Here is a 27,800-nt window from a genome sequence, read left to right on the forward strand (position 1 = left end):
TGCCCTTCGATCTCCAAGTTACTGATCTGGATTTTGATATGAAGTTTCTTTGGGGCTTGACTTGATGCAAATACCTGAATGCTAAAGATGATTCAAGATATGAATAGTTAGGAATTGGAACTGTTAGTAAGGCAGACAGTTCACGTATTGAAAATGTGGAGTTTTCAATTTCATGCTTCTAAAATAGAAAGGAGTTTTGATGTATAATTATGGTCTTTAGGCGTGTGGTCAATGTTCGCAATTTTTACCTCAGTGGCATCAACACAATTTTCTTCTTATTCTCATATCATGTACTGAGTGATCTATTTTCTGTTGTCCATGATGGTGTCTTTGACACGTGATATTTTGATTGTTTATAGAACTGAATTGCGTGATTGAGTTGTTACATGAATGGTCCTGTGCAGGTTGAACTAGAGAGGGTACGCCTTCTTTGCGAAAGAATCATCAAACGAGAAAAAGTAAAGGTGAGGCATTTTCATGGTTGCTGCTTTGTTGGCCTTTCTAGCTCTTTGCTGCATATGGGCTAGGATTACCTGCTTACCTCATGAATTTGTTATATGGTGCATCTTTAAAATCTATGGCCCATGGCTAAGAACTCAGGACCTACTTCACTTTTTATAAAGGAAATTGTTGTACGAGTGTTTCTCAATTGGAATGGTGTTGTCTCATAGAAGTGTGCTGCTTCTCTTCTATGTGGGGTGGGGTTTATGATTCTGCTTAGCGGGTGTTCTGAATGGGGTTTGCAACCTTTTCCACTCTCGGTTCATGATTTTTGCGTGTTTCCCCTTTGTGCACATAATTTCTACCCGAACTGTTTATAGCGTTGGTTCAACGCCTCTTCTGAAAGGGCTTCATGTTGCCTCTCATTGATACATGCATGTTGGACCAAGTTGTATTTTCATATAATCTATCCGGTCTCCCCTTTTGTCTGTGGTCATGCTTTTCCTCCAACAGATTCTTTGCTGATGTGTATGTGGTTATAAGTTTACGTGTCACCTTATGTCTTACTCTGATGGATATAGAGTAAAAAAAATCTGTGGTTTTGGATGTCGATGGTCTTCTGTTGCATAATCTTCATGTAATTCTGTGATGGTGTACTTATCTGTTGAAGGAATTCATGCTAAGTAAGTTTTTTGTTTTAATTTTAAATGCAGCGGGAACTTCTCATTTGTTCACATGATCTTCTTGCTGTGAGGAGAGATCATGTTGCTCGATCTGTGCTGGTTCATAGTCCTTTCTTGCTACCTGATGTTAGTTCTGAATCAGCTACAACATCTCTTAAAGGACATACAGATGGTTACAAATCATGCAGTGAGGCATTTCAAAAATCAGATGATGTGACTGTGGATAGTACAATTTCCGAAAAGCGACGGACCAGAGTTCTGATAACTATCGACAATGATCAAAGGACAGATGATGACAGCTCCACATCCCAAGATCATTTTACTCCAAAGCTCACAGAGAGGGCACAATTTTCTGAGAAACAGATTCCTTGTAGACCTACTGCTGCAAATTGTAATATTTCGGAAGACGGGGGATGGAGGTCAAAATCTAGAAAGGTATTTTACATTGCATCCTTGACTAGTCTTCTTTATTATACTTGTATATATGGTAATTACAACCATAGTTGAGAGATTTATGCCAACTGTAAATCTTCAACTCACAGCATGCTGAGACATTTGAGAAAGAACTGGTAATGACTTCAGATCAAGCGTCGATGAAAAATATGCTATTACCCAAAGGATATGCATATGTCCCTGCGGATTGCATCCCAAATGAAAAGCAGATCAACCAGGATGCTTGTTCTGGTGAACCCCCAGAAGGAGATGGGTAGTGTGGCGCACCTTTTGGTTTGTGTTTGATCTGTCCTTTCGGAACACAAAAGGACCACAATGCGAGTATTCTCTGCCCACCATCCCAGACATCACCGCCGCCCCTGGAAACCGCCACGTTTATCAGTTTCAAAGGGAAATGGCCGAGTGAAAGATGGAGGCTAGGTTCACGCCGATGTATTCATAGTAAGGAAGCCACATTTTGGGTAGGGATGTGAAGTTTTGGTGTCATTGTTGTATATTCTTGTGAGAGTTCGACTGTACAGTGGGTGAGGGTTTATTCCTTTTACGTGTATTAGAAGAAGGCATATGGATTTTATATCTTGATGCCTGCCTTTTGGTTCTGAGAGTAAAGAGAATCTCCTGCTTGTAAACCGCGTACAAGAAATTAAAGCGTATCACCCACTGCCCTTGCCCTGTAAAGTTATTGTATATATCCTTACAATACCAATCCTCAAATACCAACCCTCAAATGCATCAGATTAATCCATTGTTTAATATTCGAACAATCCACGATCCACAACGTCGTTCTTGATGCCTCTGAAGTTTTCTCAGCCTGACGCAAGTTTTTGGGTTGATGGTTATCACTTGAATTTGCTGGGTTTGTGGGCAATGCTGGTGCGTATTGCTTGGTTTGAAATGTTGTACTGTATCATTTGGTAAGAATAAAGAGTCGCTATGTTTTGTGGATGTATTCTGATCCCTGATTTTAAGTTCAGTAATGTATCTCAGTTTTTTCCTTTCCTTTTCATTTTTTTGCTCGTCTTCCCTTCTCACAAGGAGCTACTCGTGTCGTTTGCTTGGGTAACACAAGTGAAAGCAATCTGTAGAATTTGGAAAGGAAAAATATTTGCCTCCTTCCCTTTCATGAAGTATGAGCCTTTACTTTAGTGCCGATTACAGTTTGACATGCATATTCTTTTTATGTTTTTGCATGTGTCTAATCAATGTTTCCTTCCAAAAAAGAGGCAAGTAATGTACATTTAAAATAAAAATATCTTCTATAGGAATAAGATTATGAAGAGAGGTAAAATTGGTTCTATGAATGTTAAATGTTCTGATGTGATATGGGCAATTTAGTAATTTTAGCTCCTCTATCATCTTTATTTGCCTCTCTCACTCACTCCCTCTGCCTCTCTCCTCTCCCGACCCCGACCCCGACCCCGACCCAACCCCATCGCACCCCGCCCCCTTCTCTCATCTCTCTCCTATTTTCTTTATACATTTCTCCTCTGCTCGACCCAGCGCCCACCAAAGACCCACCCTCCATGGAATTACTCAACACACCCAACTTACCTAGCCACCCAAACCACTACCCTCATCAACTCTCGCCAAGCAATCTACTCAGGCCAACTGCATCGTCATCATTAGACGCAACCCTCGACCGTAATTTTGTTTAATGGCCTCAATCCACCAGATTCAAGTGAGTTTGTTTTTAATGATATTAAAGGAAAGATAAGTGGAAAGTGGTAAGTGGGGCAACGATGATGGGGAAAGGGAGTGGGGTGGCGGGGCTGGGTGCTTTTGGGATGGGGTGACTGAAAAGGGAAGAAGGGGATGGAGGTGAGAGCTAGTGAGCTGACGGGAGGGGAAGATAGGGAAGAGTGGGGTTCTGTTAACCCTAAAAAAAAATTAAGACATGTATTTTTCAATATTTAATTTGGATTTTATAGTTTTTAAAGGGAGCTGATTTCCCCACTCCCATTTTCTCTACTTACACTCCCTTTTGCTTTTTAATGATTTTTAATCAATTTTTTTTTCTTTTTTGTTCTTTCTCTTTCCTATTCTACCCTTAGCCTATCTTATTTCTTTTTTACTTCACTTTTATATTATTTCTTTTTCTTTACACTTAATTTTCCAACTTGCTTTTTTTTTTCCTTTCATCAAGTAAGAAATAATTAACACTGTATATTTGTCTAGGCAAAATTATGTGTTCAACTTGCTACAAAAACACATGCCCACGGATAAACCTTGCAACCATAGGGATTTTTATTATTTTTTAATTTTTATTTTTTGTGAATAGGCAAAATATTTCTTTAGTGATTCATTTGCATCTGGCATCTCTCATTCTCAAACTAGAAAATAGTGATCCATTCGAGAACAAAATATAAATATTTACTTAGATGCTTCATTGGACTGTTCAGATAACATGAGAAATAAAAGAAAGCAAAAAACTTAGCTCCATTGGCATGTTCTTTTTTTGGTCAATAGCTGAAACTTCATTGAAAACCAAAAAATATGGCTAAACAGAGATAGCAACAAGAGTAACAACCAAAAAGTACAGACAAAACCATCATGGTTGCCAAAAAATTTAGCTCCATTAACCAAACTGTATCATTCCATACAACACTTCTTCCTTGTGTTAAAAAAAAGACATGTGAAATAAGGATGAATCCATCCAACCACTTCAAAATACCTACAAGAAAGAAGACTAATTAATTAACAAACTAATTGATCTCTCATAATACTATTTAGTACTATAAAATTTGATGAGATACAATTCCCTTTAATAAGATGACATGTACAATTACTTTGAAAATTATGAAAGAATAAAAATATGAGACTATTATGCATAAGAAGTACCTTGCTCTCTGCATATCTAAGCTCCTAATGACAGTTTGGTTAGTAACATTCTTTGGTTCTTCTACCTGTAAACATGTTAGTCGAAAAAATTTATTATCTATTAACTATAACAAAGAAAAATAGTACTCACATACTTGGTAAAAAAAAAAATTAAATAATTTGGCATACAAATACTTACATTTCTATCCATTTCCAAAAGGTAGAATTAAGAGGCAACTTGAAATGGACAAGTACTTTTATTGTGGCCAACACCTTTGCAAACACTACATTTACGAGACTTTTCAACTATCTCAAATTTTGATGGTTCACGCCTTGTAGAGCTAGATTCATTTCTCTTCTTTGACCCTAGTGGCCGTCCTTTATGAGGTTGAATCTTAGGCTCCAGAATTAAGGGAAAAGAAGTACCAACAAATTGAGATAGTTGTCTCTTTGTATCATCTTTTTGAAGAATGGGCAGTTTTTCATACTTTTCTTTGAAGTCCAATAGAAGACTATTTATTTGATCATTTTCATCATCCAAACTTGCATGTTGATCATTGTTAAACAATCGTGCATCGATCCTCCACTGATTATGTATGGCATTTAAAGGCAATACTTGAATTTTCATATCCTTAATCATGTGTCCACAAGGAATGCCCATCGTTTTGAAAAAATGGCCTGTGCATTGAGATGAAAGATTACCATATTTTGCAGCTTCATGTTGCTTGTATAACTCATCTAAAGCAAACATAGATACATGAGTAACAACTTCTTTAAAGAATGGAATCCGAAGTCTATGTGGAACACGAACCTTTTCACTTGAGAGTTGAGTTTTGATTTCTTGAAATTGATGTTCAATAGCAAGACATATTTTTTCTTTTACCTCACGAAGACCTCCGGTTGAAACTTGAAGATACTTCTTTAGTGTTGCATGTGCACCTTCAGCTCTTGAAGTAGCCCGATTACCTAAGTGTGCAACCTCATCTGTCCATGCACTTACAAATTTTTCTTTCAATGGCAGCCAAGTACCTTTAATATAGTTCAAAACAGCTGCATTCTCCTTGTACTCATTTTCAAAACAATCCCAAGCTTTATCGAATGATGATTCATTTGGAGATTTGATTAAATCAGCCCAAGTAGATAGGAAAGCAACCCAATCAACTTCTTCTCTAAAATGAGGTTTACAATTTGCAAGAATGTTTTTCTCAATATGCCACACGCATAACAAATTACAAGCACTTGGGAATACAATGCGTATAGCATTCATTAAGGCCAATTCTCTATCTGATATGATCACCAATGGCTGATTATGAACTCCCAAAATTTTATTGAACATTTCTAGAGCCCACACATAATCCTTCTCTTCTTCTTTTTGCATGAAGACAAAACAAGAGTAGAATGAAGTGTTGAAACTTGAAACTCCTATTATATCCAATAATGGCATCTTATACTTATTAGTTTTATAAGTGCAATCCATCAGAAAGACATGTGGGTAACTCTTACTCAATTCAATTGATATAGGATGAGCAAAAAACAAATGAGTCAAATACCCTTCTTGGTCATACTCAATGTTATAAGAGAAACCACCTTCACCAAGTTCATCCACTAATGCTTGAATAACCGTACGTCCTGCTAGGCTCTCTTCCAAAATTTTAGCCTTCTTATTGTAAATGTTTCGGGAAATTGCTCGAAGATGAGGATTGCTCTGTCGAAGTGAAGAGAGAATTTGGCGCGGTGGTATACCAGCCATACACATTTCTTTAATCCGCATAATTTCCTCATTTGAAAATCGACGACAATAAGGATGTCCAGACATGTCCGTTGAAGGTTCATGATTATGCAACAAACTTTTAATCTCCAACTTCCAAAATCCTTGAAGTTTCCTTTTCTTTTTGCCCCAAATTTCAAATGGACAGTTTATGAGGCGAGATGCTGATTTCTTTTTTCTTTCCTCTAGTGGAACTTTTCTGCTTTTATAATTACCGCCTCTATCACAACCAAGGACAACATATATCTCGGATTTAGATCTTCTAATAACTAGTGCATACCCTTGCGCAAAGGCAATCTTACGAGCAGCTTCAATGAGGTCTTCCCGATTTTGAAAATTTTTGTTTGTCAAAGAGAGCATTTTGTCACTTTTATCAATCGATGCTTCACTGCCTATATCACAAACCATCCAATTTATATGAAATATAAACTACACATTGGCTACAACTATGAAGAATGTTTATGCTTCACTGCCTATCACATATTAGTTAAGAATGAATATATATAACAGAATAGGTACTGCTATGAAACATTTCATCGAGCAGTTGGTTGGCGCCTCCAATGGGTTGCACCAGCAGGTCACCACGACCTTTGCCCAAGGGCAAAAATAAAGAGATAGCAGTGGCACTAATTTAAACTTGTCTTTGTGTGCACATGAGAAGATAAGAGGGCAAAAGAAAGACAGAGCATACAAAAAACAAACTCAAAATTGAATTGCAATTCATCAGAGCACCAAGTATTTTGTAAAATTGAACCTATGAATAAGATAATAGGTAATGCTTAGCCAAGTGAATTTCTTTTTAATACAGAAAGATCTTCTAGAGTTCAAAAAGCTTCCTTTTGGACACAGAGATGTAAACCATCAATGCCATCTCCCCACAAGGTTAACAAATCCCTTATGAAAAGGTTAAATGTAAAGATACACACACATACATAAAACCAATATGCTAATTCATTGCTAATAATCGATAAAGTTAGATTAAGTAAGAAATAAAACGTACCATGCATAATATCTTGAGAATTTGAAGGATTACTAAATTATGTCATTCCACTCAAATCACTGTTGCCCACCATGTCTAAAATCCTCTGCAACTCAGACTCCAATTGTTGTTCTTCATCCATAGCTAACCTTTTACCAATAATTAAGAGTATTTGCTTTGGGTAGGAGAAGGATTGGGTAGCTATGGGTATGAGAAGTGGGAAAGACACGATGAAGGAGAAGAAGAGGGTTTAGGTATCAAAATAGAAGAAGACGCTCTAACTTCTTTTTTATTTTATGTTAACTTTTCTTAATTTTAATTATCAAAACATTAATTTAGGATAAGGGTAGAAGAGGAAAGAGAAAGAACAAAAAAGAAAAAAATTGATTAAAAATTATTATAAAGCAAAAGGGAGTGTAAGTGGAGAAAATGGGAGTGGGGAAATCAGCTCTCTAAAAAAATTATAGAAAGTCCACAAAATAATTAAATTCTATTTACAAAGTATAGCCGTGAGGCTGTACTATATTTTTCTTTTTGAAAAATATTCTAGCCGGGCGGCTATACTTTTTTGGGACACGTGGCCCCTAATCGCTGCAGGTGCTTTTTTAAAACCAAAAAAGGTACAGCCACACGGCTATACTCTGTGTTTAAAAAAAAAAAAAAAAGTAGACACGTGGGCCCTAAACGTTGGGGAACTCCTTTTTATATTAAAAATAGTATAGCCGAACGGCTATAATCAGTTTTTTATTTTTTTCATTTAAAAAAAGTAGACACGTGGCGCCTAAACGTTGGGGTCCTCCTTTTTATATTAAAAATAGTATAGCCGCACGGCTATACTCAGTTTTTTAAATTTTTATTTTTTTATTTTTAAGAATTTAAATTTTTATGAAAAGTTTGGCTACACCCTTTAAGTTGCATAGTATGTATTTCACTTTTTTAATTACTTTGATTAGTAATTAACTTAGTGAATATTAAAGGAGAAAAAGCAAAAGAGAAATTGAATTACTATTCATTAAGTAATATAATTCATAAAGTTAATTAAAATATTTAATCATAATCAGTCATTAAATAAATAATAATTAAAATATAATTGCTAATTCAACTAATTAAATCTCCAAATATATTATGTAGTTAATAAAAATAAAATTTTAAAAATTAATTAACCTAATCATCCTAAGTTTATATTTATTTTTTAAAAATAAGACCTCTCCCGACGACATTTCGTCGGTAAAGATATTTTCGCCGGGGGAAACCTAATCCGGCAAATTTTGTCGGCATAGATCTTTGCCGACGAAATTTTGTCGGGAGAAGTGTTCATGTTTTTTTGTTTGTTTTGAAAAGTATAAATTTTTAAAATATAAAATTAGTTTCTTTACTTTTTCTTTTGGCCAACTTCCTTCATTTAATATATGTAATTAAGTAATATCTTATTCTTTTTTAATTACTTTAATTAGTCGTAATATATGTGTGTGTGTGTGTGTGTGTGTGTGTGTGTGTGTGTACGTACATAGTTTCCAATAATACATTCGTGTTCTATATTAAAAAGCAAATGTACAATTGGTATTGTACATGTTTGTATGTATTTGTAATGCTTTTTTAAAAAAAAAAAAAATTTAATTTAATCCTTTTCAATAAACATATAATTACTTTCTTTGCTTTTGTTTTTTGGCATTTCAAGTAATTGTAGTAAAACCTGACCTGTTGACCCTTTGGCTTTTCCGGCGATCCGAACGTATTTAAGTAATTGTTGTTTTGTAAGACCATAATGAAAGCGCAATTTTTGTTTTTCTTCTAAACGAATACGATATTGAGATTTTTTGCCGGGGCGCGATTGGGTTCTAAGATCGTAGCATTTGCCGAACGTTCGAGGCTTCTATCATTTATGTATTATTTGATTTCTCGTACACTGTCCCTTCTTTTGAATGGGTTTCGAATATTGTTATTCATGATATTGATCCGATTCGATATCATCGAGATGTAATTCATCCCATTGAATTTACAGGCGAAAGATTTATTATCTCTATGGGATTAACTCCCGAGTTAATTGAGTAACATCTTAGCCTTTTTGAATTACTTTAATTAGTATTAAAAAAATTATAGAAAAAGCCCACAAAATAATTAAATTCTATTTACATAGTATAGCTGTGCGGCTGTACTACATTTTCCTTTTTGAAAAATAGTCCAGCTGGGCGGCTATACGTTTTTGGACACTTGGCGCCTAATCGCTGGAGGCTCTTTTTTTAAAACAAAAAAACGTACAGCCGCACGACTATACTCTGTGTTTAAAAAAAAAATTTGACACGTGGCGCCTAAACGTTGGGGTCCTCCTTTTTATATGAAAAATAGTATACCCGAACGGCTATACTCAGTTTTTTATTTTTTTAATTAAAAAAAAGTAGACACGTGGCGCCTAAACGTTGGGGTCCTCCTTTTTATATTAAAAATATATAACCGCACGGCTATACTCAGTTTTTTAATTTTTTTTTAATTTTTTTTTTAGAATTTAAATTTTTATGAAAAGTTTGGCTACACCCTTTAAGTAGCATAGTATGTATTTCACTTTTTTAATTACTTTGATTAGTATTAACTTAGTGAATATTAAAGGAGAAAAAGAAAAAGAGAAATTGAAATACTATTCATTAAGTAATATAATTCATGAAGTTAATTAAAATATTTAATCATAATCAGTCATTAAATAAATAATAATTAAAATATAATTGCTAATTCAACTAATTAAATCTCCAAATATATTATGTAGTGAATAAAAATAAAATTTTAAAAAATTAATTAACCTAAACATCCTAAGTTTATATTTATTTTTTAAAAATAAGACCTCTCCCAACGAAATTTCGTCTGCAAACATATTTTTGTCGGGGGAAACCTAATCCGGCAGATTTTGTCGGCATAGATCTTTGCCGACGAAATTTGGTCTGGAGAAGTATTCGTGTTTTTTTTTTTTGAAAAGTATAAAATTTTAAAATATAAAATTGGTTTCTTTACTTTTTCTTTTGGCCAACTTCCTTCATTTAATATATGTAATTAAGTAATATCTTATTCTTTTTTAATTACTTTAATTAGTCGTAATATATATATATATATATGTGTGTGTGTGTGTGTGTATGTACGTAGTTTCCAATAATACATTCGTGTTCTATACGCATCTCCTCTTTTTAAAAAGCAAACGTACAATAATCGTATTGTACTTGTTTGTACGTATTTGTAATGCTTTTTAGGCTCCACATCAGGCTTGAACCCTAAACCCTAAATCCTGAACCCTAAATCACATACTAATGTGTGTCTCTAATCGGCCTGATGCCGCAAGGAAAGGGCCAAGTCAAGTATGCTGGGGTTGCCGTGTACTACTTCACCAAATGGGTAGAGGCCGAAGCCCTGGCAACCATAACGGCCGCAAGAATAGAGGACTTCGTGTGGACCCACATCTGCTGTAGATTCGGTATCCCCTACGCAATCATCACCGATAACGGCAGGTATTTCGATTCAGAAATCTTCAGGCAATTCTGCACCCGCCTCAAGATCAATCTATTCTTCGCTTAGCCAGCTCACCCCAGTCAAACGGCAAGTCGAAGCAATAAACAAAATCATTAAGAAACTACTGAAGCGGCAGCTCGATAAAGCCAAAGGAACTTGGCCAGAGAAGCTTCCAGAAGCATTGTGGGCCATCTGGACATCCTACCGAACGTCCCGACGAGAGCCCTTCTCTCTTGCCTTCAGCACGGAAGCTGTTGTCCCCGTGAAAATCAGCGAGCCCTCGTACCGAACGGAAAACTTTGCCCCGAAGGAGAACGAGGGAGCCCTAACACTGAGCCTCGATCTGATCGAAGAACACTGAGTGCAAGCCAACCTTTGGAATGAAGCATACAAACAGCGCGTCTCTCGGTATTTCGATTCACGTGTTAGATCCTGCTCTTTCTAAATCGGGGATTGGGTCATGCGAAAAGTCTCTCTCGCAACCAAGAATCCCACGGAAGGAACTCTCGGACCTTCTTGGGAGGGACCGTATGAGATCATCGGCATCCTACGATCGGGGACCTATCGGCTAAGAGACTCCAACGGCAAGATTCTCGATCATCCTTGGAATGTAGAGCATTTGAAATACTATTTTAAGTGAAGTCGCCTAGCCTACGGCAAGGCAAAAATGTAATACAACGAACCTGTAACTCATGCCTTCGGCAGAAATTAATGGAAAAACCTTCAGCATATGCATGTCCACAACCTTCGGTGTGCTTATTTATTTTTTATTATTTAAAAGCCTACGACAGTAGAAAGTCTGGAATCCGGTACTACCGATCCCATCTGCACCTACAATTTGCAAATTGGTTCTTTATTAAGCCATCGGCAATTAGTATGAGTTGGTCCTAAGTCTTTTTACCGATTGGAAGTTCACTTGGTGATCGATCTCTTACTTGCCCTCGGCAATTAGTATGAGTTGGTCCTAAGTCTTTTTACCAATTGAAAGTTCACTTGGCGATCGATCTCTTACTTGCCCTCGTCAATTAGTATGAGTTGGTCTTAAGTCTTTTTACTGATTGAAAGTCCACTTGGTAGTTGCACAAATTATTAAACAAAATTAAAACTTAAATTAAAAGATGCCCTCGGCATCAAGGTGTTCAGAGAAGCTGCCTTATGGCAAGATACAAAATATGTTAATAAAAATACAAGTCTAAGGCTCAAGCGGCAGCCTCCTCATTCGCGGCATCGGCAGTGGCGGGGCCCTCGGCAGCATAGGCTTCTTCCGGAGCGTCCTCCCCCTCGTAGTCCTCGATCATCTCTTCAGTGATACCCTCGGGAAGGGGAGGAGGATCAGCAATAAAATTCAGGTTTAGCTTCTACCCGGGGTTATACCGTTTGAATCTGTAGAGCAGATTCGCCATTTCCGAGCCCACTTTCTTGTCCAGAAGCACGATGAACTCTTCTGATGAACGGTAGCCCCTCACAGCCTCCCGAACAGCAGCTTCAATTTCTACCGCCTTAGAATGCTCGGACTCCTCCAAGGCCACTTGCACCGCCTTCTTAGCTGCCTCGACATCCCTCGCCGCCATCACTGCAGCCTCCAGAGCCACTCTCATCTCTCCCAGCTTGACCTCCGAAGCCTGAACTTGCCATTCGGCAGCTTTCTTGTCCTTCAGCATGTGAGCGTGGTCCTGGAGAGCCTTGCCTGCCTCGGCAACTTTGGCACGGCCGTCGTCGTATGCTTTCTTGGCTCGCTTGGCGGCGGTGATGTCCCGCTTCATGCACAGCCACATGTCCATCGAAGCCTGGAGAACAAACCAGAAGGTCAAAGCAGGAGGTTAGCACAAGTAGGAAGCCAACGATGGCACAGTAAATTTTTTTTTTTTAAAAAAAAGGGAGAGAGAATTTACGGAGGCCTGGAGACGGAAGGCACGACCAACCTCTTTCCGAAGGAGTTTCTTCGGTAGCTCCTCTATCTCCGACAACTCCATTTGCGAACCAAGGATCATATGATTTGCAAATTGGATTGTCTTCGATGGGCAGGCGAGGGTAACCAGATCGGCAGGATTATCATCATCCTCGACAGCCAAGACAGCCCTCTGCACCTCCGCCTGCCGACCACGCTTTGGCATCGACTCTGCCTCGAGGTCTACCGTGAGCAGCCTTTTCCCGCCAGCCTTGAAAACAGCAGCCTAGGTGGTTGATTCTCTCCTCGGCGTCGGGATAACCTCGGCAGCACCGCTGGCAGTCGACCCAATGTTGAGCTGTCGGAGACGATCGGCTAGAGTCTGATCCTCTGGATTAACCCCTAGCGGACGAAACTGGGATTGCCTCCGCCTGCCGAACCTTTTTCTTCCCTTGAAGGCCCATCATGAGGGGCCTCTTTGAGGACTCGTTCATCTTCTTAGCTTCGGCGGCTCTTCTGGCTTCCGTCACTGCACAAGAAGGAGATCAGTAAGGCATTGATATAAATATAAGTAAATAAAAAATAAAAAAAAAGAGAAGGAATAAGTCCACTTACTCTAGGCAGGGCTGGCAAGTTTGGCTTTGATGAGGTTCTCGGTAAACAAAAACTTAGGGTATACCTCTCAACGGCAGGGACCTTCAACCGAACTCTATCAATCTACCGAATATCTGATTTCGTAGGACTCGGTTGCTTCAGTTTGCCTACAAGAACAGAAATAAAATGGGTTTTAAAACTTAAGAAGAGCGAAATATTGGCCACCTACCTATCGGCAATCTGACCTACCGGTAATTTGGAAGGTCGTAGGGACGTGGAAGCGGACAGGTAGTCCCGATGGCGACTCCCAATCACCGGACAGGAGCCCCTGCCGATTCCTTCACGATTTCTGCGAAGTCGGCACAGTGCTGACAAAGTGCCCCATGTCGGAAGCTTTCAAGCAATTGGCCTGAACCCAACCTCCATGATCGGCACTCTTGGACTTCATAACGCTGTACAGATGAGAGAATTGTTCATAGGAAGGCTCCCTTTCCCCGGCTACGCCGAACGCCACAATCACTCTCATCAGTGCCCCCCAAAAGTTGGGGTTATACTGGCCAGGAGCGTACCCAATCTGTGCCAGTATCCTTTGCACAGCAAGCTGCAGAGGCAATCGGACCCCCTGCAGAAGGACGTCGGTGAAAAAGATGACTTCACCGTCTTTCGGTCTATTGAGCGATTTGGTAGGCCTCGGGATCCCCATCTTCATTAAATCCGGGATGCAGTACTCAGCACGGTACTTAACTATCTCCCATTCGGTGATCTTATTCGGCTCCAAGTAATCCACGCCGAACAGGTGCTCCTTCGGCACCCCTAGGGGCACCCTAGGATTGCAGGGTATATTATCAATACCATGGGGGTGGGAATAAGGTTCCGCGGCCGGAAGTGGAGGCCTTCGATTGCTAACCAGCACTAGATTCGCAGTGCTGGACCACGCCGAAATGTCTACTGTCATGGTAGACCACGGCCAACGACACAGGCTGCCTCGTCATTAGCCCCTTCCCGATGCCGTGTATAGGAACGGAGCTTGGGCCTTCACCGAGTATCTCGACATCGGTATCTTCTCCGCCCTCGGCATCGAGACTCACGGCCTCATTATCTGTATCAAACAGACCGTCCGATGACTCCCCATCGAACGCATTGGGTTAACTCTCGAATGGTTACTCGCTATCGGACATCTATAAAACACAGAAAATGAAACTAAGGCCCATGCAAAAGACTAGCCTACCAATCCCTACATCACTACCTATGGCAACTAGACTACCGAACAGAACCCTATTGCCAGTCTAGTTCATGCCAAGGAAGGACACACACAGAGTAGGAATATTGAATAAGAGTGCCGAACGGTACCTTATTTCGAGCTTTGAATACTAGAAAAGAGTATGGATTTCCGATGGATTGGGCCAAAAATCACCTTGGCTACAGTTAGCTACGTCAGAATTCGCCTCGGTTACTGTTAACTCTCGCCGAAAAGCGCCTCAGCAGAGCTCTCGCTTCAATCACAAACGCAAAGTGAATGTCTCTTCTAGAGTGACCCCTATTTATAGGGCAAGGGTTTGCAATGGTATGCCTCGAAAAACCAAACGGCGCATTAATGCGCCGCTCCCCATGAATTTACACGCCATGTGTCGTTTGCCTCATGGACGTTCTGCCTGCACGCGGGGCGCGGAAGACGAAGCGTCCTTCAGTCCCATCACTCCTCGTTTGGAGCGACCTTCTGAATCCCCAGACGTCCGTTTCTGAACGAAGACGCACGAAGAAGCCAAGATTAAGTCGCTTAGTCCACTATATTGCCGAACGGTAGGACAACATTTCGCTTACCGAAGGTGCAATCAAGTCCTCATTCGAGAGACTCTCGAATGAGAACTTGGGGGACTCCTGTTTGTACCAAAATAAACCTGCCTATAAGGATTGGACACGTGGGCCAGTTTGGAACTGAACATAATAGTCTTCGGCACCTAGTCTACCGATTCATTGATTAGGGCAACCTCCTGCTGTAGGACGCGTGCCAAGCCCACAATCAATGTCCACAGTCCCACATTGGAAATCTACTCAACAAGCACACCTCCCAAGCCTTATAAGAGGAGCGCAATTCCCCAAAATAGAGGTAATCAGAACTTACGGCATATTGCCTATTGATCTGTTGGTTCAAGTTTAACTAAATCCATACTTACTTAAGCATCGGAGAGCCTTCGGCCGGTACCACACCGGTGCCCTAGGTCTTACCAAGCGTTCGATATATTGCAGATCACGCGCTCTACCGAGGCCCGGAGCATACCGAAGACACTCCATCACTAAGTTGAGCGAGAAAATAGACGAACCATTTTTACGCATCAACAAATATTATGGATTCATGGTATCTGAGTAAAAAAGCAGTGGGGTTTACCTGAGGTTGGATTGTGTATGGTACAAAACATCGAACAAGAGTAACTCTGTTTTTTCTTTTTCTTCAGCCATAAAAGCTCATGGCACTGTAAAATTTTTCCTTTTCTTATCATGCTGTCTTTTTTCATGTGTAAGTTCGTTTGAAAGTTGAATGAAAGATTTACATGATGACCCATTTTACAATAAAATGTTGAAAATGACAGTTTCAAGTCGTCTTGGTGTGTGTAATCTGAGAGAAACAGGATTAGAAACACAGACCTGCTATAGGAATTTCATTAAACAGGGTATTGTTAATCAATATCAAATGAAGAACTATGAAGAACAATTTCTAGAGAGAGAGAATGAGATATCAGGGATAGAGAGAGAGAGAGAGAGAGAGAGAGAGAGAGCAGAGAAAATGAACTTTCTTTCTTAATGAACAGGTAATGCAGAATACACTACTATTTATACACAACCATCTTAATAACTAACCATCACAACCTCTAATCTTATGCCAAGTGTCACAACCCTACTCTAACATCCCCCCTCAATCTCTTGCAGTGATAAACCAAGCATGAGATTGTGACAATGAGTATGGAATAGAGGAGCACTTAAGCCTTTGGTTAATATATCTGCAAACTGTTCTCTGGAAGACACAAACTGCACAAATAGTTGTTGTTTTGCCACTCGTTCTCGAACAAAATGAACATCGATGTCAATATGTTTGGTCCTCTGATGCTGAATGGGATTGAAGGATAAAGCAATTGCGGACAGGTTATCACAAAAAAGCACCGGTTGCTGAGCAATGGGAACTTGCATAAACACCCGTAATTGCTTGATCCAGTTAAGTTCAGCAGAAGTAGTTGACAAAGCACGATATTCGGCTTTAGTGAAAGATCGGGAAACAGTTTGTTGTTTCTTAGAGGACCAAGACACAGGATTGGAACCAAGAAACACAACCAAACCGGTAGTGGACCGCCGATCATTTGGATCTCCTGCCCAGTCAGCATCACTAAAAGCTGTTAAATGCAAGCTTCCCCGATTATAGCGAATGCCGAAGTGCATTGTACCCTTCAAGTACCGAAGAATCCTCTTGACGGCTGTGAAATGTGTCACCATTGGAGTTTGCATAAATTGACAAACCTGATGCACAGAAAATGCAATATCAGGTCGGGTGAAAGTCAAATATTGCAAAGCTCCTACAATACTTCGATACATGGTGGGGTTCCCATAAGGATGACCATCATCCTTAAGCAATCTGTGATAAGGAAGGCAAGGAGTATCACACGCTTTGGCCTCAGTCATTTCGGTTTTGACAAGTAGATCTTGGACATACTTAGACTGTGACAAAAACAAACCAGTGTTGGTATGAGAAATTTGAAGGCCCAGAAAATAATGCAAATCTCCTAAGTCTTTGATCTCAAACTCAACTGTGAGAGATTGAATAACCTTGTGAATTTCACTGACAGCACTGCCAGTAATGATGATATCATCAACATATACCAATAAGATGACAATGCCAGAATCCACTTGTTTCACAAATAGAGAGGAGTCGGAGTATGTATGTTGAAACCCCAATGTAGGTAAAAAAGAAGTGAACCTGTCATTCCAGGCTCGGGGAGCTTGTTTTAACCCATATAAAGATTTAAGAAGTTTGCAAACCAAAGTTGGATGATGAGAATCTTCAAATCCAGGAGGTTGAGCCATGTACACCTCTTCTTGGAGAATTCCATGCAAAAAAGCATTCTTGACATCTAGTTGGCGTAACTGCCAACCAAAATGTGCAGCAAGAGCTAAGACAATCCGCACTGTAGTAGGTTTAACGACAGGACTGAAAGTTTCCCCATAATCTTGACCTGGTTCTTGACTGAACCCTTTAGCAACTAATCGCGCCTTATGTCGGGCAATAGACCCATCTGCATGCTTTTTAATCTTAAAAATCCACTTACATCCTACCAGATTCTTGTTATGAGGTAATGGCACCAAACTCCAAGTCCCCTGAGAATGAAGAGCATCGATTTCCTCTTTCATAGCAGTCAACCAAACGGGCACTTTTAAAGCCGTCTTATAAGTGGCAGGCTCAACTAAGGATAAATCAAAACCCCCAGACTCCTGTAGAGTTGTTAGAAAAACCTTCTTCTTCACAATGCCACTCTTACTTCGAGTTTGCATGGGATGCAGATTCATAGGAGGAACCTCAAGAACTACTGGCATGGAATCAGGTTGAAAAGAGGCAACCAGTGGTAAAGGTCCAGTTGACAGGGCTTCAGCATTGGACTCAGGTACCACAGGGATTGATGAGAAAGATGGAGATGCACCAGTAATGAACAGAGGTGATGATGAAGAGGATGAAGCAGGAGTATTGCTAGGTGAAAGATGGTTGTGACACTTGGCATAAGATTAGAGGTTGTGATGGTTAGTTAGTTAAGATGGTTGTGTATAAATAGTAGTGTATTCTGCATTACCTGTTCATTAAGAAAGAAAGTTCATTTTCTCTGCTCTCTCTCTCTCTCTCTCTCTAGAAATTGTTCTTCATAGTTCTTCATTTGATATTGATTAACATGGCATCATCGCCATTACCGCTCACGCAGATTCTTCGATCCGGCTTCTTGCTTCCGCTATCTCTGTCTTCGATTTGATCTTCGGCTCCCTCTGATCTCTCTGTTTCTTGCTTCTTCACGATTTCTGTGTCTTCTCGCCTATTCATAATTTCTAGGGTTTATTGATTCGATCTCGAAGTGTGATTGTTTCTTCTTCTCTTCTCTTGGCATTGTGCCGCTCCGGTGTTTGTGCTCAGTTCTCAGTGAATTGCTTAGTTCTGTACTGCAACAATGGTGACTGCTGCACAACTTCAGATTTTGCAATCTCCGATCACGGCTCTTATTTCTACGATTTCGACGTCTATGAACGTGAAATTGGACGACTCAAACTACCTAAATTGGCATTTTCAGATGCAATTGTTGCTGGAGAGCAATGGAATCATCGGATTTGTTGATGGATCTCATCCTTGCCCTCCTACTATTGCCTCTGGTGACTCTGGTATAAATTCTTCTGACTCATCCTCTGCTGCTGATTGTGATACTGTGTTGATATGGAAAATGCATGATAGGGCTGTTATGCAACTTCTTACTGCCACCTTGTCTCTGGTGGCTATGTCTTGTGCGATTGGTAGTACTAGTTCTAGAGATCTTTGGATTCGTTTAAACGAACACTTTTCCACTGTGTCAAGGACAAGCATTTTCCAAATGATGTCTAATTTGCAGAATATCCGAAAAGGATCTGATGCTATAAGTCAATATCTTCTCAAAATAAAAGAGGCTAGAGATTATTTGGCAGCTGCGGGGGTATATTTTGCTGATGAAGATATTGTGATTCTAGCTTTGAATGGCCTCCCTCCTGACTATAATACTTTTTGATGTGTGGTTCGGGGTAGAGAAAGTGTTATTACTCTGAAAGAGCGTATTGTGGAGAACCTCACTGTTGCCCCTTCATATCTTACTGCTATGGCTGCAACTTCTAGACCTCCTGTCTCATCTGCGCCACCTTTTCAGCAGTCTCATGGTGCTCATGGACAGTCCTCGTATGTTCCTGTCGGCTATAAAACTTTCCATCGAAACAAGGGAAAGGGCAGGTTTAATCAAGGTCAGCGACCGTTTAATCCAAGACCACAGTTTTATACTCAAACCCATGTGTTGCCCACACCAACTCCAGGTGTTCTTGGTCAATTTCCCCCTTCTCAGTTTCCATCTCCATCAGTTCCACTTGTTCCTACTTGTCAATTATGCAACAGTGAAGGTCACACTGCTCCATTCTGTGGATCTAATCCTCCTGAGAGGCCTAAGTGTCATATTTGTGGTAAAACAAATCACACCACATGGTACTGCTTTTATAATGTCCGAACTTTATTGGTGCTGGAAGTTGTTCCCAGGTTCCTCAGTTGTTTTCTTCATCCCTTGGATATTCTTCAGCTCAGTCTCATCACTCTCAACAATCCCCAATGCAAGCTATGCATACTGTTATGCAACCATCTCCGCCATCCTCCTCTCAGAGTCTACCTCAAGTATGGCTTACTGATTCTGGGGCAACCAATCACATGACTGCAGACTTATCCACTTTATCTTTGGCTACACCTTATCCCACAAATGAAACAGTTCAAACTGCTAATGGTGAAGGTTTGTCAGTATCATATGTTGGTAACTCTGTTATTCCTACCCGAGTAAAGCCAATCCACTTAAATTCAATTCTATATGTACCAAAGTTGACTCAAAATTTGTTGTCAGTGCATCGGCTTTGTTTGGACAACAACTGTTGGTTAATTTTTGATGCCTTTTGTTTTTGGATTCAGGACAAAGCCACAGGGAGGATTCTTTACAAAGGACTGTGCAGTAATGGACTATACCCCATTCCTCTTGCATCTTCTCATTCTGTTCTCCCAACCACTAAACCTCAACCTCGAGCATATCTTGGTCAGCTTGTCTTCTCTTCTACTTGGCATCATAGACTAGGTCATCCTACAAATAAACTTGTTACATTGATGTTACAAAAAGCATATGTACAATGTAACCCCGCTTCTTCAGCTGTCATGTGTCATAGTTGTCTTCAGGGCAAGTTTTGCAAACTTCCCTTTTCCCACAGTGTCCACAGGTCTGTCACACCTTTTCATATCATCCATAGTGACCTTTGGGGTCCCTCTCCTTGTGTTTCCGTTGATGGATACAGGTATTATGTGATTTTTGTGGATGATTGTACACGGCATTGTTGGCTTTTTCCCCTAATCAATAAAAGTGACTTGTATTCTGTCTTTGTTACCTTCTACAAATATGTTCAAACTCAGTTTTCAGCATCCATTCAGATTCTTCAGAGTGATGGGGGGGGGAGAGTATGTTAGCAAACAGTTTCAAACTTTTCTTGCTGATAAGGGTATCATTCATCAAAAGTCATGTCCATACACACCTGAACAAAATGGGCTTGCTGAACGAAAACATCGACATCTTATCGAAACTACCATCATCTTATTACAACATGCCAACCTCCCATCTTCTTTCTGGACTTATGCTGTACAAACTGCGTCCTACTTGATTAATAGAATGCCTACATCCATCTTACTTGATAAATCCCCCTTTGAAGTTTTGTTTGGAGATATTCCAGCCATTTCTCATCTACGAATATTTGGTTGTGCTTGTTATCCCTTGTTAAAACCTTATCTTACCAACAAACTTCAACCAAAAACCATTAAGTGTGTCTTTTTGGGATATTCTTCTCAGTATAAAGGATATATATGTTATGATGTGTCTGGGAAACGTACATATATATCTAGACATGTTATTTTTGATGAACATGCCTTTCCATATGCAGACTTAGTGACACATTCAAAGGTATTCATTCCATCTCCTACTTTGCCAAGTGCATCTTCTCCTTCCCCTGTTGTCACCAATAACAATATTGTTGTATTGCCTACATCTCCTGCCACTACCTTTTCAGATACATTCATTTCACCTAGCAATACTCCTGCTTCATCCTCTTCATCATCACCTCTGTTCATTACTGGTGCATTTCCATCTTTCTCATCAATCCCTGTGGTACCTGAGTCCAATGCTGAAGCCCTGTCAACTGGACCTTTACCACTGGTTGCCTCTTTTCAACCTGATTCCATGCCAGTAGTTCTTGAGGTTCCTCCTATGAATCTGCATCCCATGCAAACTCGAAGTAAGAGTGGCATTGTGAAGAAGAAGGTTTTTCTAACAACTCTACAGGAGTCTGGGGGTGTTGATTTATCCTTAGTTGAGCCTGCCACTTATAAGACGGCTTTAAAAGTGCCCGTTTGGTTGACTGCTATGAAAGAGGAAGTCGATGCTCTTCATTCTCAAGGGACTTGGAGTTTGGTGCCATTACCTCATAACAAGAATCTGGTAGGATGTAAGTGGATTTTTAAGATTAAAAAGCATGCAGATGGGTCTATTGCCCGACATAAGGCGCGATTAGTTGCTAAAGGGTTCAGTCAAGAACCAGGTCAAGATTATGGGGAAACTTTCAGTCCTGTCGTTAAACCTACTACAGTGCGGATTGTCTTAGCTCTTGCTGCACATTTTGGTTGGCAGTTACGCCAACTAGATGTCAAGAATGCTTTTTTGCATGGAATTCTCCAAGAAGAGGTGTACATGGCTCAACCTCATGGATTTGAAGATTCTCATCATCCAACTTTGGTTTGCAAACTTCTTAAATCTTTATATGGGTTAAAACAAGCTCCCCGAGCCTGGAATGACAGGTTCACTTCTTTTTTACCTACATTGGGGTTTCAACATACATACTCCGACTCCTCTCTATTTGTGAAACAAGTGGATTCTGGCATTGTCATCTTATTGGTATATGTTGATGATATCATCATTACTGGCAGTGCTGTCAGTGAAATTCACAAGGTTAAACACCGAGATCGAATCAACAAACCCTAGAAATTATGAATAGGCGAGAAGACACAGAAATCGTGAAGAAGCAAGAAACAGAGAGATCAGAGGGAGCCGAAGATCAAATCGAAGACAGAGATAGCGGAAGCAAGAAGCCGGATCGAAGAATCTGCGTGAGCGGTAATGGCGATGATACCATGTTAATCAATATCAAATGAAGAACTATGAAGAACAATTTCTAGAGAGAGAGAATGAGATATCAGGGATAGAGAGAGAGAGAGAGCAGAGAAAATGAACTTTCTTTCTTAATGAACAGGTAATGCAGAATACACTACTATTTATACACAACCATCTTAACTAACTAACCATCACAACCTCTAATCTTATGCCAAGTGTCACAACCCTACTCTAACAGGTATTACATAGATAATGGATGCTACACCGCGGGATTGGAAGATGGTTTATACGTAGTTAGAATAAACACATCAAATTTTCTTTTCTCTCCTTTTCCATTTTTCTCAGTGTCACGAACATGAACCGTCATTTAAAATCAGTGCGTCGTTTGATTTTTTAATGTCATTTGGTTTCCCAGGTATCTTTCCTGTTACTGTATATTCTATCGTCTTCATGCTTTGTATGCATTTCTGTGGTGCTTTTTTGTTGCTCTCTGCGAGCTGGTCCTGTGGCCATCATTTTGATGTAATACTAGCAGATCAGGTTTCTGTTGTCATCCCACTGCTAAAGCTTAAGAAGACGACAAAGGTATTTGCACCTATTTTATATGAACTGTTATCTGGTAGCATAGTTTTGTTTTATTGTCATTTTCCAGATTTATTCTTAGCTCAACAAACACACTATTTTGAGGAGGACATATAGGAAACCTTTAGACTTCATAGAAGAAATGACAACTGGTCTTCCATATCATGGCTTTATCATATTTATCTGAGGCGCCTTGTGCACCTTTTTAGTGTTCTTTTGCAGTGATCATATTACTATTTCTCACTGATTTTTTAAAAAATTAAGTATGGCTGCAGGAATGGCAGATAAGATTCTTGTTAACAGCAAATTCACAGCATCTATGTTTGCCAAGACATTTAAGAATCTTAACGCCTGAGGAAATTCAGCCAGCTGTTCTTTACCCAGCTGTTAATGTGAATCAGTTTGATGAACCCACCAATTCGTTTAAGTAACGAACATGTTTGCATATGGTTTACAGTTTCCTTGATGATTTTCATTTCCGAATTTTATGTGGTAGCTTACCGTTGTTTTCCTGCTTTGATATTTTCCTTGTTGTAGGATAAATTCTCTGTCGATAAACCGTTTTGAGAGGAAAAAGAATATAGACAGCAATTTCAGCTTTTGCTATGCTTCGTACCCTTGAAAGAGATGTGCTTCAAGTTCCTAATCTGACTGAAACTTCCCTGACAATTGCAGGCAAGTTCCTATCACTGAGTAATCTATTAATCTTACTGACGGACATGTTATACTAAGTTATCAACTTTGTCGAAAGACTATATGATATTAATAGCGTATCAATAACCAAGCAGAAGCATGCAGTAATCACCTGGTTGCGTGATTAAGCTTTCCCTTTAGGTTTGTTGATGCTCAAAATGGCTCGGCCACTATTTGAGTCCAACTTAGTGATTAGAGGTATTAGCTCTTCAGCAGGGAAGAGGGCTGAAGCCCTTGGGCGAAATGGATTGGTAAGACCTGCAGAAGGTAAAAAGAGGAGAAGCAACCGTTAAGCTTCGGACACCGGTGTGGTGTCGGCCGAAGGCTCTCCGATGCCTAAGTCAGTTACAGGTAGTAATTCTGGCAGAGTAACAGTGAAAGCAGGGGAATGGTCTCCCTTTTTTACCTGGGTACTGTTCCCTATTTATAGGGAAGTGAAAGTGGGAGCTTTGCACAAAGTTCCAATGTGGGACTTTGTGCAAGCCGTTGTGGTGGCGACACGTGTCCTGGAGATTAGGTTTGGCATTTGGGAGCTTCGGCAGGTGTCTGGCACCTCGGAAGTGTGTCTTCCTTCGGCATGGGAGAAGGCGTGGTTGCCTTGGTGCTAGTCGCTTTGATGCTGGGTTTGCTCGACCTCAGAAGTGTGTCTTCCTTCGGCATGGGAGAAGGCGTGGTTGCCTTGGTGCTAGTCGCTTTGTGGCTGAGACTGCTTGGTTCATTATGGTGTAAACAGTAGTCCCCCAAGTTCGCGGTCGAGAAGTAACTTCTGGGTTGGGAACTTGTGAGTTTTTGTAATGGTAACCGAGCATTCCAGCTTCATTGGGAACCGCAGGGCACTCCCTAGTCCCCCAAGTTGGCAAGCTAGGAGTTGCGTCAACACATGGTAGCTGGGTACCTGGGTATCTGGGCATATTGCAGATAAGATGGGAGCTGGGGTCCGTAGGGGAGCCAGGCCTTCAAAGGAGCCGGGTCCGTTGAAGTGTTGGAGAGGAACGAATTCTTCCATGATTTGTCCATGGCCCTTGCCGTTCGGCAAGGGTCTAGCTGTTTTTGTTTTGAGCTCGGGAGCTAGGCCTTCAAGGGAGCTAGGCCATTTTGAAAAATTTCGACTCTCCAAAATTTTTCATGGCCCTTGCCGTTTGGCAAGGGTCTAGCTTTTTTTTTTTTTTTTTTTGGAAAATGGCCGGGCCATTTTGGGAGTTTAAGACTACAAACAAAATTTTTCATGGCCCTTGCCGTTCGGCAAGGGTCCAGCTATGTATTTTTGAATGGGAGCTGGGCCATTTTGGCAAGGGCCTTCGGCATAGTGCTCGAGTTGGGCTCAAAGTGGGCTAGGGTTTTGAGAGGGGTATAAAATTTATATACTGCATTTATGCCGTTCGGCAACAAGTCATTCGGCAGTTTGGATAGAATTTGGAATTGGGAGTTATAAGAAGGGTGGGGCAAGCATGCCGTTCGGTAGTACTTACTTCGGCACCTTGATGTAGGACAAAAGATTGCAATCCCATCTTGCCGTTCGGCAAGTTATTGAATTCACGGTTTTGCGCTTGTTGTGAGGTAGTCACGGTCCTTCGGCAAGAGAGTTCTCGGCAGCTGGTCAGTCGAAGTTTCGAGCAGAGTAGTGCTTCGGGCAAGGGCAGAGTAGAGCGTTGGCTAGGAAGGCTCGGCGGCTAGTTTCAGCAGGGCAGCAGCGCGGGTGATTGCCTTCGGCAGAAGCTAAGGCAGCGGTCCCTTTTTGATTTGGGAGACCCTTGCCGTTCGGCAAGAGTGATTGGCTGAGCGGAGGCTGGTGCCTCGGCAAGAAACGTCCGCGGCTTCTGTTGTTTGCTTCGGCAGCTGGAGCAAGGCGGTGCAGCTGGTGGTGAGAGCACGGCAGTTTTGTCCAAGGGTGCTGGGCACTTGGCAGCTTCGGCAAAAGAGCTCATGGTGAGTTTCGAGTTCCTTCAAAATGTTTTGTGGGTCTTGCCGTTCGGCAAGACCATTTGATTCCGTATTAGTCTTGCCGTTTGGCATGTGGGTTGGGCCATGGTATGAGTAGTCCTTTTCTTTTTGATTCTGTGAGGCTGGGCTTAGCTTTGTAATAATGTTGGGTGTCTTGAGCAAATCTAGGCCTAGCCCTGTAGGTTGGGGCCTATGAAGTTTGGCTAGTAAACCTGAAAATGTGGGGGAGTCCATTTTGGTTTGCACGGGCCTTGCCGTTCGGCAAGTCCATGTAAGTATGTTCTGGGCTTAGCCTTGTAATGGAATTGGGCTTAGAAGGTAGTCTAGCACACTTGAAAATTTGAGGGTCTCATTTTGTTTTTCACGGGCCTTGCCGTTCGGCAAGACCCCTAATTTTCCCTCAATTTTTGTTTGTGTTGAAATTTGAATTTCAAATGGTGTAGGTACAAGGCATTTAGGAGGGAAAATGAAAGGGTGCTAGGGTTTGCTCGTGAATCGAGACGTCGTACCCTTAGTTGGCTATAAAAAGGAACTTGGGGTGGTGAAGGCATCACACTTGTGAGAATTTGAGAAAAATTGTGAGAATTTTGAAGGAGAGGAGGCGATTTCCGGCGAGGAATTTGTGGTGGTGATAGAGGCTGAGGTGATTTCCGGCGAACATTCGAGGTGCTACAAACAAGGTTAGAACCTATTTTGCTAGAATTTTTGAATTGAAATGTCTTGTTTTGTATGAACATGTTGAATGTTAGGAAGAACATGATGAACATGAGCATGAACATGATGAACACTTTGAATATGTATGAACATGTAGAATTCTTGCCTGGCATGAAGATTTGTCAAATTTCTGTTGTTGTGGTTTGATCCTTCTCCGCATGTGCATTAGTTTCTTTTTTTTGTTTCTTGCATACCTGTAGATGTCTGAAAGTTCTGATAGAGAGAGTCTTGACCCCCCTGCCTTCGGCGGGGATGATACTGAGAGTGAAGAGCCCAGCCAGTATGTATGTTCTGAAGAGGAGAGTTCAGATACAGAGGGTCTGGTAGAAGGCACAATAGAGAGTAGGATGATATTGTCTGGGGTTGAGAGGGTTGAGCCATCCGAAGACTCTGGGGCAGCTGCATATAGGGAGATGCAGAGGAATTATATAGAGCTAGAGGCCATAGCGAACCGGGTTCTAGCCTTGCCGCAAATGCAAGAAGGTTCGAGCAACCAGGCATCACCATCAGGGTCTGTGGGTATAGCCGGTGTTCCGTTGCCGAGGCGGAATACGCTTACAGAAGCGAAATTGGCCCAGCTGCGGAAAGATTTTGAGGTGCCAGCCTATGTGGGCTTGAGATTACCGACTGAGGCCGATGTAGTCAGATACCCCACGGATGGCTCCGTGATGATTTTCACAGATATGTATCGGCACGGCTTCAGACTACCGTTTCATCCGTGGGTTCAGATGATGTTGGCCAAGTTGGGGTATGCACCGGGGCAATATAATCCAAACTTCTGGATTCTTCTGCATGGAGTGTACATTGCCTGGTGGTTGGCTGGGCTAGGGGAGCCAACATTTGAGCAGTTCATGTACCTGTACTCAATCTCGAAGCAACAGGAAAATTTTGGCTGGGTACAGGCCAATTGCCGAAAGGCGAAGGAGAGGGGCTATTTCATTGGACACAAGCCCACAACGCAGAAGTCCTGGAGGAACAGGTGGTGCATGGCTTATGGGGACTGGGAGTGTCCTCCAGGGAAGAGAGTTGTCAGCACATTCCTACCCATTTCCAGTCTATAGGTCCTTGGCCCCATCCCTTAAGATTGTCCATTGCTTGATTGTAGTCTTGGCTCCCATTGTTGGTTATGTACTTTGTTTCTGCAGGTGTAAATGGCTAAGTAATTTCTAACTCTTGATGCAGGTTTGGTGAAGTGGGGCCCGATCTCCAAACAGCAAGAGGACGAGGTTGAGTGGGTGAGGGCGCAGCTATCCGAGGCCGAGCGTGAGTGCGGGAACTTGGTCACGAAGAAGAACTTGTTTGAGTCCGGACTGCTGCAAGGAAGTAAGTACCTAGGTTATCTTTTTATTTGTGTGCTGAACCTTTGTGAGTTTGACTAATATAATTGCTTTGTTTGTTTTGGCAGTGGCTGGCATCATAAGGGGAAGCACGAAGGTGGCCGTGGACATTGATGAGGCCGAGATGCAGAAGCGGCTGAGGGAGTCGCGGGGCAAGAAGGCTGAAAAGAGTGCTGGAAAACGACCCAGGGATGATGATGAGGGTCGGGTTGCGGATGTGCTGGGCAAGAGGAAAGCTATAGAGGAGGCGCCCCAGCATGTGATGGGCTCGGGGCCGAGACTTCCGCCCTTTGATCTGCAGGCCCCGCCGAAGCTACCCTTCGGCATGGAGGATGTGTTCGCTGAAGGGGTTGAGAAGGTTGACTTCAGCAGGCTTCGCCAGCAGAAGAAGGAAGTCAACCTGGCTATGCACCGACATGAGGTGCCCTTGGTGAACGTCTTCTTGGAAGGCGTGAAGAGCGACCCCGAGGCCCTGGCAA

At 41.3% G+C, this 27,800-nt stretch overlaps 4 protein-coding genes across 4 annotated transcripts in view; 3 read left to right on the forward strand and 1 right to left on the reverse strand.

The window, feature by feature from the left end:
* Nucleotides 1-27,800, forward strand: part of LOC117633710 (heat shock cognate 70 kDa protein-like) — a 97,698-nt gene that overhangs the window by 55,367 nt on the left and 14,531 nt on the right. The window lies entirely within an intron of this gene.
* LOC117633713 lies at nt 340-2,576 on the forward strand. Its single transcript, XM_034367437.1, has 3 exons — nt 340-464; nt 1,155-1,559; nt 1,667-2,576. Exons 1-3 carry the CDS (start codon nt 387-389, stop codon nt 1,832-1,834), a joined length of 651 nt encoding a protein of 216 aa, XP_034223328.1. The 5' UTR covers nt 340-386; the 3' UTR covers nt 1,835-2,576.
* LOC117635388 (PKS-NRPS hybrid synthetase CHGG_01239-like) lies at nt 4,621-7,283 on the reverse strand. Its single transcript, XM_034369718.1, has 2 exons — nt 7,223-7,283; nt 4,621-6,554 (listed from the first exon to the last, which is right to left on the reverse strand). Exons 1-2 carry the CDS (start codon nt 7,281-7,283, stop codon nt 4,621-4,623), a joined length of 1,995 nt encoding a protein of 664 aa, XP_034225609.1.
* Nucleotides 22,366-23,437, forward strand: LOC117633714. The gene is made up of 3 exons (XM_034367438.1): nt 22,366-22,639; nt 22,912-23,063; nt 23,174-23,437. The coding sequence occupies exons 1-3, from the start codon at nt 22,451-22,453 to the stop codon at nt 23,256-23,258; spliced, it is 426 nt and encodes a 141-aa protein (XP_034223329.1). The 5' UTR covers nt 22,366-22,450; the 3' UTR covers nt 23,259-23,437.

The sequence above is a fragment of the Prunus dulcis genome, chromosome 7 (assembly GCF_902201215.1).
Source record: "Prunus dulcis chromosome 7, ALMONDv2, whole genome shotgun sequence".
NCBI classification, from domain to species: Eukaryota; Viridiplantae; Streptophyta; class Magnoliopsida; order Rosales; family Rosaceae; genus Prunus; species Prunus dulcis.